The sequence below is a fragment of the Fundulus heteroclitus genome, chromosome 20, assembly GCF_011125445.2.
Source record: "Fundulus heteroclitus isolate FHET01 chromosome 20, MU-UCD_Fhet_4.1, whole genome shotgun sequence".
NCBI lineage: Eukaryota > Metazoa > Chordata > Actinopteri > Cyprinodontiformes > Fundulidae > Fundulus > Fundulus heteroclitus.
In genome coordinates this window covers 44,236,771-44,263,426 of record NC_046380.1, presented here as the reverse complement: position 1 = coordinate 44,263,426, position 26,656 = coordinate 44,236,771, and the positions used below count along the sequence as shown (strand labels likewise).

General features: G+C 40.4%; 2 protein-coding genes across 8 annotated transcripts in view; one reads left to right on the top strand and one right to left on the bottom strand.

Moving 5' to 3' along the window:
- nfasca (neurofascin homolog (chicken) a) overlaps positions 1-26,656 on the bottom strand; it is a 221,432-nt gene that overhangs the window by 151,568 nt on the left and 43,208 nt on the right. The window lies entirely within an intron of this gene.
- LOC118567146 (stress response protein nst1-like) lies at positions 3,715-4,538 on the top strand. Its single transcript, XM_036151489.1, has 3 exons — positions 3,715-3,810; positions 4,010-4,022; positions 4,197-4,538. The coding sequence occupies exons 1-3, from the start codon at positions 3,754-3,756 to the stop codon at positions 4,511-4,513; spliced, it is 387 nt and encodes a 128-aa protein (XP_036007382.1). The 5' UTR covers positions 3,715-3,753; the 3' UTR covers positions 4,514-4,538.

Below are 26,656 nucleotides of genomic sequence, written 5' to 3'. Positions count from 1 at the left end.
CACCGACAGAACATCGGATGCAATCCAAAGCTAGAAATAGCATTAGCGCTAACTAGCTGGCATCTAATTACTGCATGTAAGGCAAAGGCAAGGCAAGGCAAATTTATTTATATAGCACAATTCAGTACAGAGACAATGCAAAGTGCTTTACATGATTAACATATAGGAAAATAAAACATAATAAAAGCAAGTAGGAATAAAATGTAGAAACAAAAAAGAACATTAAAAACAGTAAAACAGTTTAACTAGAACAGTCAAAGGCAATTTTAAACAAATGTGTTTTTAATCTTGATTTAAAAGAACTCAGGCTTTCCGCACTTTTACAGTTTTCTGGAAGTTTGTTCCAGATAAGTGGAGGATAGGAACTAAATGCTGCTTCTCTGTGTTTAGTTTGTGTTCTAGGTATGCAGAGCAGGCTAGAGCCAGAAGACTTCAGTGGTCTGGATGGTTGATACACTGATAACAAGTCTGTAATGTATTTAGGTGCTAAGCCATTTAGGGATTTATAGACTAACAGAAGTATTTTAAAGTCTATTCTCTGAGATACAGGGAGCCAGTGTAAGGACTTTAGAACTGGGGTGATGTGCTCTACTTTCTTAGTCTTAGTGAGGACACGGGCAGCAGCGTTCTGGATCAGCTGCAGCTGTCTGATCCACTTTTTATGCAGACCTGTGAAAACACCGTTGCAGTAATCAATTCTACTAAATATAAATGCATGGATTAGTCTTTCCAGATCATTCTGAGACATCAGTCCTTTAATCCTGGAAATGTTCCTCAGGTGATAGAAAGCCGACCTTGTAATTGTCTTTAGATGCTTTTGGTGGTTCAGGTCTGAGTCCATCACGACACCCAGGTTTCGGGCCTGATCAGTGGTTTCTAGCTGAAGCAGCTGAAGCTGTGTGCTAACTTTTGATCTCTCCTCTATTTGTCAAAGATTATTACTTCAGTTTTGTTTTTATTCAATTGAAGAAAGTTTTGACACATCCAGGCATTGATTTCTTCTAGGCATTTACTCAGTGCCTGAACTGGTTCATAGTCACCTGGTGACATGGTGATGTAGAGCTGTGTGTCATCTGCATAGTTATGGTAGCTGATGTTGTTGTTTCTTATGATCTGAGCTAGAGGGAGCATATAGATATTGAAGAGGAGGGGACCCAGGATGGACCCTTGGGGAACCCCACGTGTCATTTTTGTCATCTTTGATGTAAAGTTACTTACTGATACAAAAGATTCCCTGTCCGTTAGGTAGGATTTAAACCAGTGGAGAGCTGTACCAGAGAGGCCGGCCCAGTTCTCCAGGCATTCTAACAGAATGGAGTGATCAATAGTATTGAATGCTGCACTGAGGTCCAATAGAACCAGCACTGTGGTTCTTCCACAGTCTGTATTTATATGGATGTCATTAAACACCTTGATAAGGGTGGTCTCTGGACTGTGGTGAGCACGGAAGCCAGACTGGAAAACATCAAAGCGGCTGGTCGTTGTTAAGAAGAAGGGGAGGTTTGAGATGGGCCTGTAGTTCTGAAGTAGAAGTTTGTCTAAATTGTTCTTTTTTAGCAGTGGTTTGATAATTGCCGTTTTTAGGGACTGGGGGAAAACACCTGACAGAAGGGACATGTTTATTATCTGAGACAACTCAGACGCTATGACAGGCAGAACTTTCTTAGAGAAAGCTGTGGGGAGAACATCAAGGCAGCAGGAGGAGGAACTTAGCTGCTGAATGATCTGCTCTAAGCTTTTGTGGTTTATTTGGCTGAATTGGGACATTTTGTCAGAAATAGTTCCAGCTGAATACAGCTTCGGTTCTGGTGTTGATATGGAAGTACAAAGTGATCCTGTAATTTTTAGGATTTTCTCAGTAAAGAAGTTAGCAAATTCATTGCTGTCCCTGGTGGAGTGGAGTTTGGAAGTCACGGACACAGGAAGATTTGTTAACCTGTCGACTGTGGCAAATTAGACACGAGCATTATTAATGTTTTTCTTGATTATCTCAGAGAAGAAAGATTCCCTTGCATTTTTCAATTGTAAGTTATATCTGTAAAGTCTCTCTTTATAGATGTCATAGTGAACCTGTAGTCTGTTCTTTCTCCATCTGCGTTCAGCTTTTCGACACTCTCCAAAGAGATTTTTTCCTGCCCGGAAAGAACTTTCACTTTAACTGGAGCAATGCAGTCAATGATGTCTGAGACTTTAGAATGAAAGTTATCTACTAGCTTATCTACTGAGTTGCAGCCCAGGGTTGAAGTATCAGAGTAAGCTTGAATAAAAGTTTCCGTGGCATTGTCCTTAAAGGTGCGTTTTCTTACGATGTCCCTGTTGGATTCACTCCTCCCATTCCTCTAGGGGCGCTGTAGTTGATTTGCACTGGTAAGCGAATGGAGGGGAAGAAGAAGAAAAAACGGTGGACCAGTAGTGCACTTAGGTTGCAGTTAGCTGAAACTAACAAACAAAATCGGCCATAGGATCATATCCTACTGGAGTTCATAAGTGTTGCCCAATGTGGTGAGTTATATTAATGCTGTAAGCTGTGAGGTGATGAGTTTTGTCATCTGTTCTAAGTGTGTGGCTGGTGAATTTGCTAGAGCTAATTAGCCGAATGCTAGCTGTATTTTGCTGCACAGTGATGTATGGGAGTGTCTCATTCCGCTTCGAACACTTAGTTTTAAAGTAGGTAGTGTAGATAACACAAAAGGTCAGTGCACTGAAAGTACCCGGATGACCCCGTAAAACGGGCACAAAATGCAGTGCGTAACGATGGACCCTACTCGCACTAAACGGACGCCATCTTGACTACAAAGCGGAAAGGGAGGGGCTAAGGACGTCGGGAAGATGTTCCCATTTTGAAAATAATGGTGGACATTTCAGCCGAGACAGCCGGAGCTGCGTCACCGCAATCATATAAATGTAAGTAATGGTGGTAATACGAGGCATTGTACTCTCGTCTAATGCATCACTTACATGTCCCTCACTGACAGAAGCTGATATAATCATTTGGCGAGTTAATTAGCGTAAGTTACATGTTAATGCTACCTAGCTACCTATAGCTACCTAGCACGTTAAGCCAGCCATTGAGACGAGCATGTTAGACATGTGAACTCTATCGTGTTAATTTTAAGTAACAGCAGTAATAAGCCATCCATTGGGACGAGCACGTTATCTGTGTGAACGCTAGTAAGTTATGAAACTGGCTTCGTGACTATTTTAGATTATGGGCTGGTGAATACAGAGTTGTGCCGTTGTAATGCTGGATATCACGTATACTATTGAAGGGCAAGGTGAGTTCCATTTGTCTCATCGAGGTATTTTGATCTGTTTTAGGGACCGATGAAGATACAAGGGAGCTAATCCCCTGGCGTGCTGCTAACGCAGATTTGTTTACTGGTAGGAGGAATGCGACCCTTACTGGATTTGAGTAAGTATATAACAGTTGTATTACGCTATGTTCTTCACTTCAAACTAACGTGATCACATATGCTCGTTATTGACAGTGCTGTAGTAAACACATGTAAAGCAGTCTGCATCTCTGGCCCAACCCCAGGATAAATTATCTACTCAAAATAAATGTTGTGATATTGTTGTTGCAAACAAAACATAAGAAATATTTAATGAGTAACATAACATGAGGTGGGCGAACCCAGTACTCGTGTCATGTTAAATGTTCTGGTAGTGGGCCTCTGTATTATTTAATGCATTGATATGATCTGCTGCTGTGTTTTTACCAGGGAATTCATTAAGAAAAAGGGGTTGGAGGGGATGCTGGATGCTAAAGCCATCAGGAAGCGATGGGAGAATTTGGTGCAGAAATACAAGGTTAGTACAAAGTTGTTCCATACATATCTTTTTGGAAAACTCCTTTAGGATTGTTTGGGAATTTTACCTAGGGTGATTGAGAGACTTTAAACATTTGAACGGCAGTGTATATTTGTAAGTAAGAAATGTAAATACATTGTTAGTGTTTAGCATTTGATAGTGAAATAGTGCAGCTTTTTTTTTTGTCGTTCATCCACAGGCACTTAAGAACCCTTGTACCGGTGTTAGTACAGAAGGGGGTGAGGCCACTGCTGCTTCTTGGAAGTGGTACTCACTAATGGATGAAGCAATAGGGAGCAGGCCATCTATGGAGCCGCCTGCTCTCTTTGCTTCATCCGACCCGGAAGTGGCGAGGGCCTCACCCTCTTCTGTGGTGACACCGGTGACTCCTGAGGTGTCTACCCCAAAGAGGCTCCGGGTAGACACCGTGGCTATTGTAAAAGCCTTGCAGGAGAATGAGAAGCAGGCTGATGAGGTGATACAGGAGATGCAGAAAGAGCAACGAGAGCAAGAGGAGAAAAGAGAGAGAGAGGCGAGAGAGGCGAGAGAGGCTGCAGAGCGCGAGGAGAGGAGGCACCAAGAGGCTGTGGAGAGGGAAGAGAGGTGTCACCGTCAGACTGTAGAGAGGGAGGAGAGGTTTTTCAGGGAGATGAGGGAGAGGGAAGACAGGAGGGATAGGGAGATAGATGGCTGCCAGGGATAGAGAGGCGTCTGCCAGGGAGGAGCGCCTCCTGGCAATTTTGGATCTAATATAAAAAAAAAATTGTGAATTAAATATTAAATAAATATGTAAAACATAATTTACACTGTGTCACTCGTTATACCACACCTTAACATCTTTTTTCCTGATTAGGTTACTCCAGACTTTCAAAAGCGGTAATGTCAAATTCATGATTGATAAATTCCTAAAAATACTACCTACCTACTTTATCAAACTGATAAGAAGTACACAATATATTTACCTCTGGTTTATGAATTGAACCATACAATGCTTAATACAATGTTTAATGTTGAACACATTAGATTTTGCAGAATGGTCGTAATTTATTCAGATTTGTTTTATTTTTTAGCATGCCAGATGAAATCAACACAATCATGTAATTTATTCAATCATGCATTTTACATTTTTAAATGTAATCATGGTCAGGGACATAACATGCCATTGCCATCCTCTGTCTCTGCTCTGTACCAGAGATGGCTCCTGGAGGTGCTGGTGCTGGTCTTCGTGCCCTCCTGACATCAGCATCTGGCTCCAGCAGGTCTTCGTTGCTCATACATATGTTATGTAGGACCGTGCAACAGACGATGACCTCCGGCACATAAGTCACATCCACTTCCAGAGCCTTGAAGAAGATGGACCTCCACCTAGTCTTCAGCATCCCAAAGGACCGCTCAACAATGCTCCTGGCCTTTGACAAGCTGTTGTTAAAGCGAGCCTGGAGGTGGTTGCGAACGGGCTGTCTGAAGGGTGTGATGAGGCTGATGGGCTGGGATAGGCAGGGGTAGCCCCCATCTCCAAGTATGCTGTATCCTGGTGGAGGGTAGGACTGCTGATAGTATATGGGGCTGTTCCTCAGTACTCTGGCATCATGAACTGACCCCACGAACACATTGAGGAACTTCCCCACGTTATCACAGATGGCCTGCAGCTGGATGGAATAAAAGAGCTTCCTGTTAAAATAACAGGCAGCATATTGTGCTGGGGGCTTCACCCTGACGTGACAGCCATCGATGGCACCAACCACACGGTTGAAAACTGCGGATCTGGCCAGACGGGCAAAGCTACCCCCGAGGCAAGGGAGCTCTTCTGCGGTTGGATGTCGGACCACCCGATAAAGAAGAGCTGCGATCTTCCCACTCACCCTGTGGACTACCCGGTGAATAGTTGCCCGGGGCATGGCAAAGGCCCTGGCAACAACACGGTAGAAGGAGGGAGTGGCAAGCCAGAAAAGAAAGATCAGGGTGTCGATTTCTGGGCCCCAGCCAAGGTCGCATTCCCTGCCCAACAGATCCATGAGTGCGTTGAATGACACCCTTGAAAGGCAACCCTCATGTCGCTGTGGCCATCAAAGTAGAGTGCCAACACTGGCACTGTGGCATTTATTTGGCAGTACTTTCTGGGGCTGCGAGGACGCTGTGAGTGGGGAGAGGAAAGTGAATTAATTATGTTTTTTTGTTTAAATTTTTTTTGTTTAAAATAAAGTTAAGATCTGGTTCTGTTACTGTGTTTTCCTTGTCTTTTCTTAATTAATCAGAATTAGTACATGATAGAACATATCAATAGGCCTGTCAAGTCTGTTGCCTATTGCTTGGTGTATGTTAGTGTAAAGATAACATAACATTTTGAGCACAAATTCATACATATTTGTGAAGTCTTATATTGATAGAGCTTTTTTTTGTTTATCCACTTGGAGCACACTGAAGTAGCCTACTGATGGTAAAATAATAACTAGCAGCTTACTGTTCCTGTATATATATATATATATATATAAATATATGCCGGCGTTTAAAAAAACGCCGGCATATATTTTTGGCGGTCTGAAAAATTTGCGGTCACGTGTGTTGCGTTCGTCACGTCATGCCGTCATTTCCGGTAAGTGTTTTAACATAAGTGTTCCTTTTGGAACACTACTAACGGTCAAAAGTGGGCACTACGGCAGTAAGTGGTCAGTGCACATCAGCAGTGCACTGACAGAAGTAGGCGGAATGAGACACACCCTATGAATGCTGCTGTTTATTATGTCACAAAGTTTTCTAAGTGTAAACCCTGCCTTATAACTGCTTAGTTAGGTCAAGCCTAGCTTCTAAATCTATGTTTAAGTTTGTGTTTATTGAATATTGCAATACTAAGTATTGAGGTTTGTTTTTTGTTTTTTTTACTTTCCTTACAGTTTAACCGGCATGTCCGTGTAAAAGCACTCGGCAATAAAATTAACAACAACAACAACAATGGCTATCTTATGTTCTTTGTAACATAAAGTTAAACACAAGGCAATCATGTCTGAAACCAAAGATTCTGCGGGAGAAATAGACTTCACTACGCTAAAGAGAAGGAGAGGACAAGCTAAAGCAGCTGTAACTAAGATGGCAAACAAAAAAAATCAGAGAAAATAAGCCAGAAGAATTAAAGTCAGTGCTGCAGAGCCTCGACCTAGCCCTTGCACAGCTGCAGGAGGCACATAAATGTTATCATTCTCAGCTCACCGATGATATCGACAGAGAAGAGTCTGATGCTTATGAGAAGCTTATCTTAATGAATGTTCACGATGTGCGTCATGAAGCTCTAGCCTGGCTGCAAGATGGGGAAGAGCATGGAGCTAGTGTTAATCCATATATTGATGATGAGTCGGATGTCACTACACAAGTTAAATTGTGCAGTGAACCTCCAGCTGATATACATGGTGAAGATTCCCCATCAGCAGAACTTAAAAAAATCCAAGCTTTAAGAAAGAAAGAGAAGGAAAACTTTTTAGCTATTCCTTAGACTTAACAAAGAGGAATTTCAGCTGGAGCTTCAGCAAATACATCACAAGGCTGAGCTGGATGCACAGATGCTACATAATCAGCAAAAGATGCACTCTACACCTAAAACTGGCAAAATTCATACTGCACCACAACCCTCGCCATCCCAGATGGCAGATGATTCAATCTCACAACTGCTAGAGTTCTCAAGGCAGCAGTACCAAGCCCAAGTAGACAGTCTCAGGCTCCCGCCAACAGATCTAATAAGGTTCGATGGTGACCCCCTCCAGTATTGGAAATTCATGAGGCTTTTCACTGCGATGGTGGACAAAGAATCAGTTTCTGCTGAAGAAAAGTTAACTCGTCTGCACCAGTACACAGAAGGAAGGGCTCGAGATGCTATTAGTCACTGTCTATACAACCCCGATCCCAGCATGGGTTTCAATGAAGCACTCGACCATCTAAAATCAAGATTTGAAAATCCTCATTCCATCTCCCAAGCAAGGGTTTAAAAGGTTTTAAACTTTAAAGAGATAAGAGACAATATGCAACTCAGAGACTTTGCAGACCAGCTGAGAGGTTGTAAGGACACGCTTGCTGCCATGAAATGTGAGGAAGAGCTCAGTGGTCGCCGCACATTATTTGAGATAATTAGCAAGCTACCATCAGATCTCAGGGCCAAGTGGCTAAATAAAAACTACATTGCGAAAAAAGGACGTCTACCGAATTTCAACGATGTTGTCAGGTATGTTGAGACAGAGGCTGAAAAGAGATCTGATTCAGTCTTTAGTGGGTTAATTAGCTGCAAGAAACATGAGAAGCCAAACAACTTTACATCACCTACCAAAGCCTCAAAGAAACATCGTCAAAGCTACCACTGTCAAAGTTGCTGCAGTCCATGAGAATAAGTCCACACGTACTAAGCAGCTAGCTTATTCAAAATGTCTTAAATGCTCAGAGCATCATTTCTTAAACCAGTGCCCAAGTTTCCGATCACTAACAGTGCCGGAGCGCCTTATGTTTGTTCAAGGAAAAAATCTGTGCCAAAACTGTTTCATGATTGGGCACAGCGCTGAGATTTGCACACACAACTGGGTGTGCAACGTGCCTGGCTGTGGACAGAAACATAACAAATGGCTGCATCCTAACCACGCAAACAGACAGAATCCAACAGCAGGCCAGGACAGCAGTGATGTCAGGAAAACTACCCAACAGACACAACCTATCAGATCACCTAATGTCACATGTGGATTTGCAGGAGCTGCAAACGGTAAAGTTTGTTTACCTATTGTTCCTGTGGTCGTTAGGGGCAAAGCTACAAATATCAGTTCTGTTACATACGCATTACTTGATCCTGGAGCTAACACCAGTTTAGTGTCAGAAGAACTGACCAAGAAGCTAAAGGTCAAAGGCAAGCCTGCAAGGTTAGACCTTGATACAGTAGGAGGAAGCCAAGAAGGCTTATTTACTCAAAGTGTGGATCTCGAGATTGACTCTTTGCACGATGATGGGATCTACACACTTAATGGTGTGAGAACACTTAAAAAATTAAACATAGGGCTTAGTTGTCTTGCAACACCTGACGAGGCAGCCAGATGGGATCATCTAGCAGACATCCCTATTCCGAGTATCAAGTCCAATGATGTGCACCTTGTCATTGGACAAGATGCTCCCCGTCTTCTCAGAGCTGAAGAGTACAGCGTAGGAGGTGATAATGACCCTTACGCTACCAGAACGGTGCTCGGCTGGGCCATAAATGGACCCATTGATTACAAAGAAGTTAGGACAGCTAAGGCCTACTTCCTCAAGTCAGATCAAAGTCTGAATACACAGGTGGAAAAAATTTTGAAACTTGACGACCCCACTCAAGAGAGCAATCTGTCAATCAACGACCACAAAATGATTAAACTGTGGGAAAACTCAATTACCAAAGAAGGCTCACACTATACCTTAGACATACCTTTTAAGAGCAAAGCAGTGACACTGCCTAACAATATCAAACTAGCAATATGGAGACTACAACTGCTGGAACGCAGGTTAGCAAAGGACCCAGACCTGAAAGACAAGTATGTTAAGGCAATGAAGTCAAGCATTGATAAAGGATATGCAGAAGAAGTACCAGCCTTGTCGCTTGACCACAATGATGGCAAAGTTTGGTATCTCCCACATCATCCAGTAACTAATCCTCGCAAGCCTGGAAAGGTCCGAGTCGTCTTTGACTGCGCAGCAAAGTACGATGAAATATCTCTAAATTATGTCATCCACCAGGGCCCAGATCTAACAAAAAAATTAATAGATGTGCTGATCCGCTTTCGACAAGGTCCTGTTGCTATAATGGCGGACATTGAAGGCATGTTCAATCAGATACGTGTAACTACAGAAAACAGGAATGTGCTACGGTTCCTGTGGTGGAAGGACCATGATCCTAATAATGAAGTAGTTACTTACCAGATGACATCACACCTCTTTGGCGGAGTGTGGTCTCCAAGCGCAGCAAATTTTGCATTGAAGAGGTGTGCATCAGATCATGCACATCTATATGATGCAGATACCATCTCCACCGTAGAAAGAAACTTCTACGTGGATGATTGCCTGAAATCCTCAGACTCACCCCAACAGGCCATCCGTCTAGTGGCACAGCTGATCGACCTACTCATGCAAGGAGGGTTTCACTTGACAAAATGGACAAGCAATTCAACTGAGGTCCCACAGTCTATCCCAGAGGAGGAACATGCAAATCATGTACCATTGTTGGACCTGGATGGAGATCCATCTTTGGAAAGAGCTCTGGGGGTGTTTTGGGACATAACGGATGACTGTATCACCTTCATCATCAAGGTTAAGAACAAACTCAGCACGAAAAGAGGCATGCTAAGCACAATAAGTTCAGTTTATGACCCCCTGGGACTAGTTGGCTCGTTCATTTTATGGGGAAAGGCACTGTTTCAGGCGCTATGTCGCTTGAAGCAAGGTTGGGAGGAAATTATCCCAAGTGACATTGCTGAACAATGGGGCCGGTGGTTAGATGCCCTACCAAAACTCAAAACGCAGGTGCCTCGATGTCTCAGATCCACAGATTTTACTGCAGCTTCAGTCACCATGCAACTTCATCACTTCTGCGATGCTACTGAATTGGGGTACGGTGCTGTTAGCTATCTTAGAGTAGTAAACAACAATAACATCTACTGTAATATTGTTCTCTCTAGGAATAGGCTGGCTCCTGTCAAACCAAGCACTATTCCAAGACTAGAACTGGCAGCCGCTGTAGTAGCAGTACAGCTTGATCAGAAGATCCGTCAAAGCTTCGAGCTACCCCTCCTGGATTCTGTCTTCTGGGCAGACAGCACTATTGTCTTGCATTACATCAGAAACGAAGAGAAACGGTTCCAAACCTTTGTTGCAAATAGAGTTTCACAGATTCATGAAGTCTCACAAGCCTCACAATGGAAACATGTTTCCTCAGAACTAAACCCTGCAGATGATGTTTCCAGGGGACTGTCTGCCGAAGAACTCACAAGCAGTGAGCGCTGGCTCAAAGGCCCGGCCTTCCTGTGGCACAAAGAAGAGTTATGGCCTTGCCAGCCTGAACTAGGAAGCTTACCTCGAGCAGAAGTAGCAGAAGCAGAAGTAAATAAGTCAAGTCAGACATATGCAATGTCTTCTAAGCTTGCCATTCAATTAGCGTTTGACTGTTTCATTCAGAAGTATTCCTCTTGGTACAAACTCAAACGAGCTATCGTATTGATCTTACGAGCTAAGAACATCCTTCTGAAGAAGTCTGAACCCAGACTATGTGATCCAATAACACCAAACGAAATGAAACTGGCAGGGATTGCCATCATAGACTATGTTCAACGCAGCCAGTCTACCTGTCCAATGAAAGAAGAAAGCATCAGGAAGTTAATTCCAGTATGACTCAGTGATGGATTACTCCGCATTGGAGGAAGGCTCAACAATGCTCCAATAGCCGAAGCGGCGAAACACCCTGCAATTTTGCCTAGAAATCACCATATTAGCAAACTTATCATATGGCACTTTCACAAACTCACAGGTCATTCTGGAGTTGAAAGAGTACTTGCTGAGATTAGACAATTCTATTGCTGTGAGGCAAGTCCTAGCACAGTGTGTACCTTGCAAAAGACAAAAGGCTCCAATCAGTACTCAGTACATGGCCGATTTGCCCACTGATCGTGTGACTCCATGTAAGCCGCCTTTCACTCACATCGGAGTTGATTACTTTGGGCCCATTACCATTAAAAGAGGACGGAGTGAGGTGAAGAGATATGGCTGTCTATTCACTTGCCTAACCACCAGGGCCATCCACTTGGAGGTGGCGCACAGCTTGGACACAGAATCATTCATAAATGCTCTTCAACAATTCATGGCTCGTCGTGGGACACCTCAACTGATATGCTCGGACAATGGGACGAACTTTGTTGGTGCCCATCACGAATTGCGGAAGGCTCTGGATGGATGGAACCAGCAAAGGATCGAGGATCACTTGCTCCAGCAAGAAACGCAATGGAAGTTTAATCCTCCTGCCGCCTCACATATGGGGGGCATATGGGAGAGACAGATTCGTTCTGTGCGCTCAATTCTCATGAGCGTTGCAGGACAACAGACTTTGGATGATGAAGGATTAATGACACTTTTCTGTATCATTGAAAACATTATCAACGGGAGACCACTAACGAAGTTGTCAGATGACCCAAGGGATGGTCAACCTTTGACTCTCAAGGACTTGCTTCTGCTGAGATCAGAGTGTGCTTTGCCTCCTGGTCACTTTGTGAAACAAGATCTGTATCGTTGACGTTGGCGCCAAGTTCAGTATTTAGCAGACATTTTCTGGGTTTGTTGGATGAAGGAGTACCTACCCAGCCTGCAGCAAAGGCAGAAGTGGAACCACCGTTCCAGAAACTATCAGGTTGGAGATCTTGTGCTGATCCTGCATGAATGCATGCATCGCAGTCAGTGGCCTCTTGGTTTAGTCACTGATGTCAACACCGGAGCTGATGGTCTGGTGCGATCAGTGCAAGTAAAGACTCATAGAGGCATTTACACCCGTCCGATACACAAGCTGTGTTTGCTAGAAAGAAGTATGGATGAGTAGATTTACTCACCTTCAGCTTGTGTGGTTTTCTATCTGTTAATGATGACTTTCACACAATCTTATGTTCACGGTTACTGTAAACTGGTAGTCACTATTTTAAGTTCTATTGTAACAAAAAAAAATTAACAACAGCAACAACAACTACGGCTATCTTATGTTCTTTGTAACAGTCCCTTTGGCTAAATGAGACACTGGAAATTACACGTTCAAAGGTAACAGAAAAATGATCAGATAGGGCAACATCAGTTACATTGACCTTAGAAATCTTTAGACCTTTAGTGATGATTAAGTCTAAAATATGTCCCTGTTTGTGTGTTGGCTGTTTAACATTCTGAGTTAAACCAAAGTTTCTAAGTGTGTCATCACACAGTTCTTTTGCACTTCTGTCTTCAGGGTTGTCGACGTGAAAGTTGAAGTCTCCCACAATAATTAAACAGTCATAATCAACACATATCACAGACAAGAGGTCACTAAAATCCTTAAAAAAAGTTTGATGTGGACTTAGGAGGCCTGTAAACATTCAGAAACATAGTTCGTACTGGGCTCTTTACCTTGAGAGCCAAATGTTCAAAAGAGTCAAATTTTCCCAAAAACACCTTTTTACACTTTAGTGAATCATTAAACAATGTTACTACTCCTCCACCTTTCCTTTGCTGTCTGTTCTCACAAAGAAAATTGTAGTTGGGAGGAGTTGACTCTAACAGTATAGCTTCTTCATTAGATTCATGTAACCATTTTTCTGTTGAAAACATTACATTAAGATTATTGTCAATAATTAAGTCATTAATTAAAAGGTATTTTCCTGACAGAGATCTAATGTTTAATAAACCCAGTTTATATGACTTAGTGGTTGATGATGTCTCTGTGACAGGTTGCATCTGACAGTTAATGACTTTTAAGTATTTGTTCCTGTTTATCCTTTTGTTTTTCTTATTTCTGCTACGTATCATCACAGATATTCCATAATCTCCGGCAAAAGGCCTAAACTGATGCTGGAAACTGTCATGTCTGATATATGTGCAGCCAGGGCCCGATCTGTATCACAGCGAAGTAACCTGGAGGTCTAAAGCACCAGAATGTTCCGTGATACGTAGAGGAGGAGGATCTGAGGCTCTGAGGCCTTTGGAAAATGCTGGTTTAGTCACAGCAGAATAGCTATGTGGAGAGGAGGATCTGAGGCTCTCAACTTTTGATAAAAGTTGAGAGGTCTGTCTAAGAATGTGTTTAATGTTCGATGAATGTATTGGTTCTGATAGTAAACCCTAATTAGTTCAAGGATATTTTATTGCAAATGGAAAAATACTAATATCTTGAATGATATTCAACTTTTTCTTTTACTAAACTGAGTTTATGAACCATTGAGGTACATTATCTAAATTGTGACAGTAATGCCTTTATGCACTTTTTTCTTAATTGAGTAAAGATCTCTTGCATTATTCTTTAGTTTCAGCAATTTGAAACATAAAAGTAACTTCATTGTTCATGTGAAACAATTATTTAATGAATTAGTAAAAGACAACATTGTACATTTTGTTTATTCAATTAAGATAAGCATGGTCTGTTTTTTTGTTTGTTACTTTTATTATTTATTTGTTATTATTCCTTTTACTTTAACTGGCCTTTATTACAGCTAAAACAGGAACTTAACTGACCCTTCATAGACATTCAGGTTTAATGTATTGCCAGAAAACTTAATGAAGACAACAAGAATGGGAGTGGCGCAGGAGTGGGAGTCATTCTTAGTGGGAGCGGGTTGGGAGTAGAAGTAATATTACCAGGAGCGGGACGGAACAGGACTTTTTTTTCTACTCTAGCCCGGGATTGGGACGGGACACAATTTTTTTCAGTGGGAATGGGATGGGACATGAGTGAAAATCCACTCCCGTGTCACCCTCTAGTGTGCACATAGAGCACCCGAGCACTGGCTTCTCTGGCATGATAAGTTAAGTGGGACACAAAAACTCACTACCTATTAGCAACAACTAATTTTTTTGTGATGCATACAACCTGATTTTGATCAATGTTAAATTAAACAGATAAATTAGCATAAACCAACACACTACAAAATCCATTTTATATAAGCTAAATGTAATTTAATTTTTATACATAAAAATATCAGTAAAGGCTTACTCATATTGTTCATTTATCAATCCTTCAATGAGCTAGCAAGGACAACCAACACTAGATTAATATTTGCTTTTAGTTTCCATTTTCCTATATTTTGTTTTGTTTAAATTTGCTACATTTTATTCCAACTGTTGTTTTTCTGCTTACTTTTATTCTGTTTTAATGTACCAATGTGTTAATCATATAAAGCACTTTGCATTGTCCTTGTACTGAAATTTGCTATACAAATAAATTTGCCTTGCCCAAATGGTTTGCACACTATCCGGATTGGACGTTCCGAGCTTGGGGCTAGATGATTTGTGCCCCACAGAGGTCTATTCAGAGCGTGTTGGCTTGCGCACTGTGATTTCAGATGTCCATTATTCAAACAAACATTGGTGAACCAGCTCCAATATCAAGGCACCTCAAAAGGATTTAGCCTACTGAGCTTGTCAGTTTTCTGGCAGACTTAGATATATAGACAGTAGGGCTGGGCAACGATTAAAATATTTAATCGCGATTAATCGCACTGATTAATCGCGATTAATCGCGATTAATCGCATTGTATTTACAAACTCCAAGAATGAATTCAAAAGTAGTGTAAAGAGCACTTTTATTTTAATGTTCTGCTGCCATATGAACAAAAGTGTTGTAACATTTGTAGCACTTATCAGTAACACATATTTAGTGTAAAGCTCAACTTAAACATGTAAAACAAAAAATAGCAATAATAATAAATTAAAGCTTATTGCCACTGACAGGGAATTCTCTTTATGGGGAAAAAAATCTACCAAAAACAGGCAATTTCTGAGGTAACAGCAGGGAGCAGCATTACCATTTTATGTTCAATACCAAAGTTTAACTTGGCAGTGGTTCCAACTAACTTGTTTCTGTCATATTCCATGCTGGAAGAACTTTAAACTGAAATGCTTGCTAACTCGATATGCTTGCGTTTATTTGACGTTGACACGCGGTTTTTTGTTGTTGCTTTCTCGCGCGCATATAGTGAATGGCAGGGGGAAAACAGGCAAAAATACATGGATACTTTGAAACGAGAAGCGACTTCACAGACGGCGTCGATGCAGACCCCCCCCCGCTCCGCTCCGCACAAAACTTGTTCCGGCCGCCAACTCACCGCCTCGCCTCGCCTAAGCTCGCTCGCGGTACCTGCGGGAAACACCGCCTTCCGCATGTCAGCTGTGTTTTTTTCCGGCCAGCACCTTTCTTCCTCTTTGAATCTGAGGCTGGGCTGACAGCGAGGTTATTGGCGCATTATCGCCACCTACTGTTCTGATTCAAACCCCTACACCGCAGCAACAGACCTTCACAAAATAAAAGCATGTGACCAACATGCGTTAACGCGCGTTAAAGAAAATATCGCCGTTAATAGTCTAATGAGTTAACGCGAAATTAACGCGTTAACTTGCCCAGCCCTAATAGACAGAAATGTTTATAACAGAATTTTATTGGCAAGGGAATCTGTCTTTTTACAATATTCTTCTATAATGGACGATTATGTCCCACTGATAATTGCGAACATAAAGTTCCACAGCAACATCCGGTGGGGCCTAGACCCAAATGTAGAAACGCCACAGTGCCCGGGTATGTGGGAGCCTTGTGGAAGCAACAAAGTAAGAAATGTCAGTCACTGTTATGGGAGTTATGAACAGATAACTGACTTCCCAGAGTTACTGAAGAAGGAGACGGTGGAGTGATATAGTTCCAGCTCTTTTATTGAGAAACAGAGCAGAGATCACATAGATGGAAAGTAATCGCACCCCACGGTCCCGCTGCAGTCTGCGTCTGCCCTGTCTCTGCCTGTCTCACTTTTCGCCTCCCCCTAATACTGCACAGTGACCTTCCCATGAGACAAAACAAAGACAGTCTATCGTAAACAATCAGTATCCCTCAGCAGCTGCAGCGTTTGGCCTTGCAATCAGGAAACAGTGAATACACAGACATCAGGTCTCCAGGCCTCCTCTGTCCGAGTGGTGTGAGGCCATAGTGACTTCAGACTAATAATTCTTATAACAGTCACTCATTAGTCTTTGTTTATATTCTTAGAATATAAAAAAGCAGAAGATACAGTATGTCAAACAATGTAGTATACACACAACAGCATGCCTCAGGACTGTCTGCAGCAAAGTGGAAACTTGATCTTAACAATAAGGCTGTATTATAAAGAGTCAGTCTGCAGCAGCAGCTGATCCCCTTAGGATCACAGGATCATTGTTGCCTTTTTGTGTGTCCTTATTTACTAACTCCTCAAACAGGACACACAGACATCAAATGCAAAGTCTACCCACAGGATACCCCTCTATGGAAATAGGGATTTTTAAAATGATGTAATCATATTAAGGGGTCCATCTACAGCAATGACTAAAATGACAAACTGTGTTGCAGCTGGCACAACCCAGGGACTGTACTCCATGTACCCCTTATACTGTTTTGACTGTTTTGAAGTCAGACATTTATGCAATATATGACTTCTCACACATTCCATAAATGTGTTTACAAAGACTATGTATTTACAAAGACATATAAAAAAAATGGAAATACACTGATATATTTCTTTAGTTTTTATATTTTTCATTTAGTTGTTATCACACTTGTAGACAGTGTCCGAAATTAACTTCCTGATTCACCGGCCAAGTTGGCCGGTAGATGTAAAAAACCGGCCAGGCATATTTTTTTCCAGCCAAAATATTAATCCTCACCAGACCTCTCAATTTTTACCAAAAATTAAGAGTGAGATTATGTTAATTTGGTGTGTGTGTGGGGGGGGGGTGGTTTGGGGAGTGGCTGACTGGACCCTCAATCTTTGTTTCCTACCTTTGATAGGAAAATTTTATTATAAAAGGCACAATATGAATTATCAGATTCACATCCAGGCAATAGGAAAACACTACAGATTATCATTATTCTATCCATGTTGGTCTCATTAGTGAATGAGGCAGAGTTTCATCAAGCCTATACCGTCTAATATTTTTCTCTCAGCTGCCACACTTAAAGCACGCAGGGATTCGCGATGCGTCTTTATGCTGATCCAGCTGCTGGATAAACAGTGGGGAAAATGCATAAATGAAGACTGTAAAGTGCTCCTTTAGAGGGGAGAGAAGGAAAAATGGGTCTGAGCTAAAGCCCCTGATGTTACAAGTTCTTAAAAATGACCCTTAAAAGTGCGCACCTAAATAATATGTAACATAATTTTGCGCACCTGAATTCAAGCGCAAGGAACCACGCCCACCAAGGCACCGCTGGTTCTGTCGTTAAAAACAAGAGCATGAAATACAGCTACTGGCTCTACTATTGATTTCAATTGGGACATTTTGGTACGAGTGGAAGGACATTAAACGTAGTGATTCACGTTTTGAAGGCTGGCCGCTGAAAAAGCACCTGGCTCCGAGAGGGCGGGGGCGCAGTAAGAGCGGTGAAACACAGAGACACAGCACATGTAGTTAAAAAAATGCAGAATAAATAAGAACGAAACTTCTAAACAGACTAATTGGTGTTTTAGAATGCATCTGGTTAGAAGAACTGTTTTTTGATCCAGTGTGCAGCCATGACTGGTTCTGAATGAAGGATTTATCTGGAAGCCGCTCTCCCCCCTTGCCTCCTGCTCCGCAGAAGGAGGAGTTTAGACTGAGCTCTGGATGGACAGAGCTGTGAACAGGTCATCCGCTGCCAAGATGGGTTTTGTAATTTATTTGGTACACACATTTACTCGCCATGTGACAGCTAGCCCTCTGAAATTCACTCGCCAAACGGGAAATTTACTCACATTTGGCGACTTGTGAGTGTTAATTTCAGACCCTGCTTGTAGATATGTTTGTTGCATGCTTTGTTTTTTTTTAAGAATTGTGTTGTTCATTGGATCTATTGTATTCTGCAGAGAAGAGTTTAACTTCAGATAAGGTTTATGTACAATTAACCCAAGAGATGAATCACAGCTTCTTTACATCAGTTACATACAGATTGGAGAAAAGTGAACAATGATGTGAGATATTTAGGGGTTTTATGGAAAACAAATCTGGCAGAAAGGAATATGATGTTAAGGGGAAACCGGATTAGTTCTATGCACTAACTTTGATTTTAGGATTGGTGGGACACAAACAATACTTTGGGCCAGGTCTCATCACCCAGTTTCTAGGTACTCTTTGAGTCTCTTACTGTCAAATTACACAGAACAATCAGACAAACAAAATATTAATGTATACACTATACGTTTAGAGTTTCATATTAGTTATGACAGCTGACTAACCCTGTGTGCTCCTCATTATTGAATATTATTTTGTCTAAAAACAGAATCTTCTTCAACAATGAGAAACTTTTTTATTAGGGATTTATATCACTGAGCAATACTATTAAAGGTTCCTAAATGTGAAATTGTTCTGAGCATCAGTGTACAGAAATTTAATGATACAACATACATTTAAGATTACTCTCTGATTACTCTGATTACTGCAGAACATGTATTGTACATCTGGGATAAAATGTTAACTAGGTTAAGTGCATGGCCAAAGGCCACAGCAGCAGTATGTCCTACTTGACAAGAATGTGCATGAAAGAACAGCTTCCATCATCCCAGCCAGCTGGCTAACAGTTCACACAACACCACTAACTTTGAACAGAACCCAACCTGAGCTCAGCAGCAGCATCACATCAGAAATGATGAAGATTTGAATAATGATAATTGGATCATTATCAGAGACGTGGCAAAGCACATAAATTCCTGCTGCCTTTTACTTTTACACACTTGGTAGTTTTTCAGACACCAATGAAGCTTGAAATGTTCTGGAAATAGATGGATTATGGCCTAAATTCAATGGTTGATTCTATAAATCTGAACTGCAAAACCTATTTCAGGTTTCTTAATTTCTAGAGGATTTTACAAAGAAAGTGAAATACAAGACTGACATGATGGCTTTTCACATGGAGTACAGTAGATGGTGATCTAAAACTTTAAATTGACCATAACAAGATAAATGGAACTAATTAAAAAAAATTCTTCAAGTGCTACAACAGTTTAAAAATTACATTGGTGTTGAGCTCCCGAGATTGTGGTGAAGCGTATTGTGTCACTTCCTGTTTCCTGATACTGTGGTGTGGATTGTGGTTTGGTGTTCCAGACTCTCTCAATTTTATCTTTAATCTTTTGCTGTGACATCCCTCTGTTTGTCACACATAAGTATATTTAAAACACATTCTCTGTAGCTGCACTTCAATTTTGGGAACTCCTCGTGTTTCATGCAATTTTCTTTTCTCGCTGTGGTAAGGGGTCACTAGCCTAGCCTAGCTATAGCTTTACTATGGTTTCCTCCTCTATGCTTCCACCAGCTTCTCCGTGTCTGTCTAAGTCTCTCCTGCTCTCTGTGTCTGATGATTAGTTATTCCTCTGCCTCCTTTAGTGATAATAGTACATGTAATAAACGTAGTGTTTTTGTAGCTTTGGAGGTGAGCGTGTCATCATTGGAGACCGGCTCCGTGCTGTTGAAAAAACAGCAGATAGCCGCCCCTTAGCCAGCACGGAGTCACACAGAGGTCACTAAAGTTAGTGTTCCTTTGGTGTGCAAATTTGCAAAAACAATGTTGTGATTTTCTCTGGTCCACTGCCTGATCTGATGACATGTTTAGCCACATGTCATGATTCAACCACTGGTTGTCTAGGTGATGTCCTGAAAACGACGTGGGCTACATTGATAAATGGCAAACTTTCTGGGGAAAACCTGGTCTGATCTGGAGAGACTGTATCCATCCATGCAGGTCTTCTTTCTAAGAATCTGATTTATTAGTTCTTCAAAATGCTGACCAGAAAGCAGTGCTGTAGTTTAACACACCTCTCTTCAGCGTCTGTACTGTTACCTACCCATTACCCCCATTGAGACAGTGTCTTTCCCACGGCCAAAACTGAATAGATTAAAAACTGATCTAAAAGAAGCAAATCATAAAAATCTTAGAAAAATCAATATCAATCAACTTGAACCAAAAAAATAAAACAATTAAATGTGGTTTATTAAATATAAGGTCTCTCCCTCCACAGACTCTGTTAGTTAATGAATTGATTTCTGATAATCAGATTGATCTATTTTGTCTCAGAGAAACCTGCCTGCAAGATGACTATGTTAGTATAAATGACTCAACTCCCTCTAATTATTTACATTTTCACAGTTCCATAACTATGGGAAGAGGAGGAGGAGTAGCAACCATCTTTCAGTCTGCTTTATTAATTAGTCCAAGGCCAATTAATAACTACAATTCTTTTGAACATTTAACCCTTATTTTCCTTCATCCAAATTGCAAAGCAATAAAACCTCTTCTGTGTGTTTGTTGTTTTGTATCATCCACCAGGACCTAACTCTCAATTTTCAGATCAGTTCCCAGACTTCTTATCTGATTTAGAGTTAAACAATGACAAGGTTATTATAGAAGGGGATTTTAACATTTATGCTGACACTGAATGTGATAACCTTAATGTAGCCTTTAAAATTACCCTAGGTTCAATTGGTTTTGCTTAAAATGGGCATAAACCGATGCACTCTTGCTTTCATACTTTGGACCAAAGTATGAAAGCATATGTGCTGACATATGGCATTGATTGTGAAGAATTAACAGTATTTCCTCACAACCCTGTCCTATCCGACCATTTTTAACAACCTTTGAGTTCAATTTAACTGAGTTCTCGACCCCCAAAAGAAGGTTTCATTATAGTACATATTTATCATATAACCCTGTATCAAACTTTAAAGAGTCTGTCCCCCTTTTAATTTCCTCAGTATCACAGAAATTCCCAGCAGATGGCAGCAATAGTGTTTCTTCCCATTCATAAATTGACGCTTTTGTTGACGGTGTCACTTCCTCATTCCATTTTGCATTAGACCACATAGCCCCTTGACAAAGAATGTAATGATTCACCGCAAGCTGGCTCCCTGGTTTAATTTCAAACTGCGTTTGTTGAAGCACAGCGTTAGGAAATTTGAGAGAAAATGGCGCTCTACAAATCTAGAGGAATCCTACCTAATCTGGACAGTCTACTCTTGTATAAAAAGACCCTTCGCAGAGTTAGAGCAGAATATTTTTCATCATTAATAGAGGAGAATAAAAGTAATCCTAGGTTTTTCTTTAGTACAGTTGCTAAACTTACCCAGACTCATAGCTCTATTGATCCACTCATTCCCTCAGCACTCAGCAGTAATGACATTTTGTCATTCTTCATAAATAAAATTGATTCTACTGAAACTAAAATCATTGGCATCATCTCAAACATGATTACCTCATCCTCAGTAAGTGAGGCAGTGTTGGAGGAAACTTGGAAACCTGATCAGTGTTCGAACTGTTTAGATGCAGTTGAGCATTCTGAGTTATTTAAAATTTTAGCTTCATCTAAACCTTCAACTTGTATGTTAGACCCAATCTTAACCACGTTATTTAAGGAAGTATTCCCTTTGAATAATGCCCCCATTTTAGACATGAATAGTCTATCCTTTGTAAATGGATATGCACCACAGGCTTTTATAGTAGCTGTTATTAAACCTTTACTTAAGAAACCCTCTCTTGATCAAGATGACTTAATAAATTACAGAGCTAAATCTAATCTTCTTTTCCTATCTAAAATTCTTCAGAAAATACTTGCTAATCAGGTATCTGAACATTTACAAAGTAATTACCTATTTGAAGAGTTTCAGTCAGACTTCAGAGCGCATCATAGAACCGAAACAGCTCTGGTGAAGGTCACTAATGATATTCTCATGGCCTCAGACAATGGATTTGTGTCTGTACTTGTCCTGTTAGATCTCAGTGCGGCATTCGATACAGATGATCACAATATTGTCCTAGAAAGACATCAACATACTGTATATATATATATATATATATATATATATATATATATATATATATATATATATATATTAGGGCTGGGCAACGATTAAAATATTTAATCGCGATTAATCGCCCTGATTAATCGCGATTAATCGCGATTAATCGCATTGTGTTTACAAACTCCAAGAATGAATTCAAAAGTAGTGTAAAGAGCACTTTTATTTTAATGTTCTGCTGCCATATGAACAAAAGTGTTGTAACATTTGTAGCACTTATTTTATACTGGATATTTTCAACCCATCTATTGAATTTAGTGCACTAGTTGATCTTTTCTTCATAAGAGAACAGCAAGCACTGCAGCCAAAATATGGCCTTTTTTGACCTGCTGTATATTAGCCAGTCCCTAAGCTTGATGTATCATGAAACTGTTGACCTTTTGGGTTTTGTGGTTTTTATTTTATTATTACAATTGAATAATAATAATAATAATAATAATAATAATAATAATAATAATAATAATAATAATAATAATGTTATGTTCAGTGTTTTTTCGCTAATCCACCTCTTATATATTTCAATCCTTATGTAATTTTGTCTGTGTTGTGTGCACCTGCCTGTTGCTTTAATCCTTTTTACAAAACATACAGCTTGATTTCATTTACGGTATTAAAATAAAGCCAAACGGCTTTCCGCTGCTGCGGTCTCTCTCAGCTGTTTGTGTGTTAAATTTGTGTGAGAGCTGAGTGGGCGGGCCAGGCTGAGCCTGCGTGCTGATTGGCTGGCGCCGCTGAGCCATGTACGAGAGGGGAGGGGGAGGGGGAGCACCAGAGTGCTTCCGTGACAGCGAGCTGCAGTCAGCGCGCCTGCTGACTGACACTGACTGAAACCATGTGAGCAACATGCGTTAATGCGCGATAAAATAAATATCGCCGTTAATAGTCTAATGAATTAACGCGAAATTAACGCGTTAACTTGCCCAGCCCTAATATATATATATATATATGCTTCCGATTGGTAAAATTATCAGACAACATGGGATTAATTTCCACTGTTATGCTGATGACACTCAGCTATATTCATCCATAAATCCTGATGAATCCAATCAATTACTTCGAATACTGACATGTCTTGATGACATCTAAACCTGGATGACTTTAAATTTCCTACTTGTAAATTCTGACAAGACAGAAGTTGTAATCTGTGGACCAGAGTCCTCAAAAAAGTAAAGTTCTTTATCAATCACTTAATCTGGATGGCATTAAATTGACCTCTGGTAATAAAGTAATAATCCTTGGTGTTATTTTTTACTAAGACATGTCATATAAATCCCATACTAAATAAAGAACTGTGTAAACCATGACAGTTTCCTTTTTTCACGTCCGGAATTTTGCCAAAATTAGAAATATTCTCTCCAGGAGTGATGCTGAAAAACTAGTCCATGCATTTGTTACTTCAAGGCTGGGCTATTGTAATTCTTTTCTATCAGGAAGTCCACAAAATGCAGTTTGAAACCTTCAGCTGATCCAAAATGCTGGAGCAAGAGTTCTGATGAAAATCAACAAGAGGGATCATAATTCTCCTATTTTTATTTCCCTTCATTGGCTTCCTGTTAAATAAAGAATATAATTTAAAATCCTCCTTCTCACATGTAAAGTCCTTAATAATCAAGCTCCATCATATATATATTAGAGATCTGAATACCCAATATGTTCCTAACAGAGCACTTCACTCTCAGACTGCAGATCTACTGGTGGTTCCTAGAATGGGAGGCAGATCATTTAGTTATCAGGCTCCTCTCCTGTGGAAACAACTCACCGTTTTGGTCCGTGAGGCAGACACCCTGCCTACTTTTAAGACTAGGCTTAAAACTTTCCTTTTTGATACAGTTTATAGTTAGGGTGGCTTAGGTTACCCTTAGCTATCTTTGTAGTTAGACTTAGGCTGCTGGAGGACATCAGGATATATTTTTCTCACTCTGCTGAGTTTTCCTGGCACTGTCACTTCATGCTTGTTCAGTATGAGGGATTGCTACAAAGCCATGGACAATGCAGACAACTGTCCCTGTGGCTCTATGCTCAAGTGAATTCTGCTTGTCAAGACTTGATGCAAGCTACTGGGTTTCCTTAGATAGGAAAATTTTGACCAATCTGTATAATCTGATCCAATCTGTAATATCTGATTGAATTTGACTTTGGAAAGTGCCTTGAGATGAAATGTTTCATAAATTGTCGCTATTTAAATAAAATCGAATTGAATTGAACTTTTCAAATGTGCATTGTTTGTTGTTATTTCAGTTTTTAACTTTTTTTTGTCATTTTTCTCTTGAGAGTACACCTGGTTTTAGCTGTGACATCATCCGGATTAGACAGATCATCCGTTATTACCATATAATACAGAAAGGATTCCTGGATCAATGTGTGCTTCTATGCTTTTTGTGTCTCTGCTCTGCCTTCTCTAACCCCAATTATTTCTGTGTACAAGATACTGCTTCTGGTAAGCTAGATATTTAGTCGATCTTGGATCCTTTGGTTAGTCACTACATTCTGCAAAGTGTCAATGTTTAGTGTATTGCGTGCATTGTACATGAATCACCAAACAGAACCCTTAGAAGCCTAGATGTGTTGTTAGATGTTTGTAATTAAAATAAATATTTTTTATCGCATTTTAAAAGTAAAACATTTAATTTGTATCTGTATTGTACATTCTTCTGTATTTAATATCAGAATATATTTCTAGGCAGTTCGTTTTATTAGTTAATTCATGCAATGCAGATCACAGTACAAACTACATATAAATCAGAATCAACTTGAATTGCCAAGGTTCTGCACAGAAATAATTAATTATATTTCGGTTCCACTTTGCTCTAAATGAATACATTTGTAACGCCAGTTCAGGACGTGACAGACTGCATTTCCCATGATGCAAGGTGGTCAACATGGCAACCAACTCCCATGATGCAACACGGCCCAAAATGGCCGCAACCCTAACAACGAAGCGAAGAGATAACATTGCTAGGGAAAGGTATAAAACCCAGCCACACCTGCGTTCTGCCTTCTTCTTGGTGCTCCGCCAGTACAGGAAGGCACGCAGCTGTTTCATTCCGTGGGTCTCAACCCCCACACGCCACGTGCTCGATAATTCTTTGCTGGACCAAAGATTACCGAAGCAACTCCATCCCTGTAATGCTGATACAGGAGGTCGACTTAAAAGTACTTTTGAATTTTGATCAAAGACTGAGAGCCGTTTATCTCCCGGTGATCAAAAGAGGACCACGCTTTTCTTTTGGCCGAACAAAGCGTCTGAACGCCCAGAGAACGAGAAAGGCGAAGGGACTTCCCCTCCTGTTTCCCCGCTGTCCGACATCTGTGTCCAACGAAGCGCATTCAGGACACCGCGGACTCGGAGCGCTATAGGACTTCCCTGAAGACAACACAAGTAAACGGGATTTTAATTAACTAAGTAGATTTGCTACTTCTTATTTTAATCCATTTTTGACCTTTATTTTCACATACATTTTGCTTGTTTAGTAGTGAGTAAGTTTCCCCACGGTTGTTAAATCAGAGAATTACTGTAACAGGGAATTGCCTTTGGTTCAATAAAAGCAACAACTTGTGGAATAGTAATTGTTTGTGTCATTCCAATTCACAGTTGCATGGTCTTTCAGAAAATAGAGTTACCACTTTTTGTGTTAATATCTGACATTAAAACAGAGACATTATCATTGGATTGGTGATAAGGAATAAGGATTTAAACTCTAATTGCAGTTATATTGGGGTTCTCACAGCTTGCTGGATAAATCTCTTCGGTAAGGAGCCGATCGGATAATCTTGTTCCGGCATATATGAGTTCAAAACAACTTATTAATAAATGCATTAATGGTATTTAGTCATTACAAGTTTAGAGCCTTATAATCACCACCATTTGAGTCATATTTTGTTATGGCTACTATTTGAGTTTGAATAACCTATTATTAAAATTATAACACCAAATTATAATTAATTATAATAATCATATTCAAACAGCTTCTGCCATAACACATTTTAGGTCTAAATATATATAAAGATTTTGCATCAACAGTGGTGCATATACTTCCACAAAAGATAACTGTGTTTTACCTATAGTTGAGGAAAATGAACAAAGATAACTGATTTTAAGTGGGATTACAATGAATAAAATCCAATAGTGGGGAGTGTAATACAAAACTAGGACTCATTCTATAAAGTGCTGTTTTTACACATTATATTTGATGAAAACTCCTAAAAACATTAAAAACGTCTGACTTTACAGAGGAAACTGACCCATACGATCATGATGAGTTTTGCTTTCCTGTGGAAGATTTATTTGGAGGAG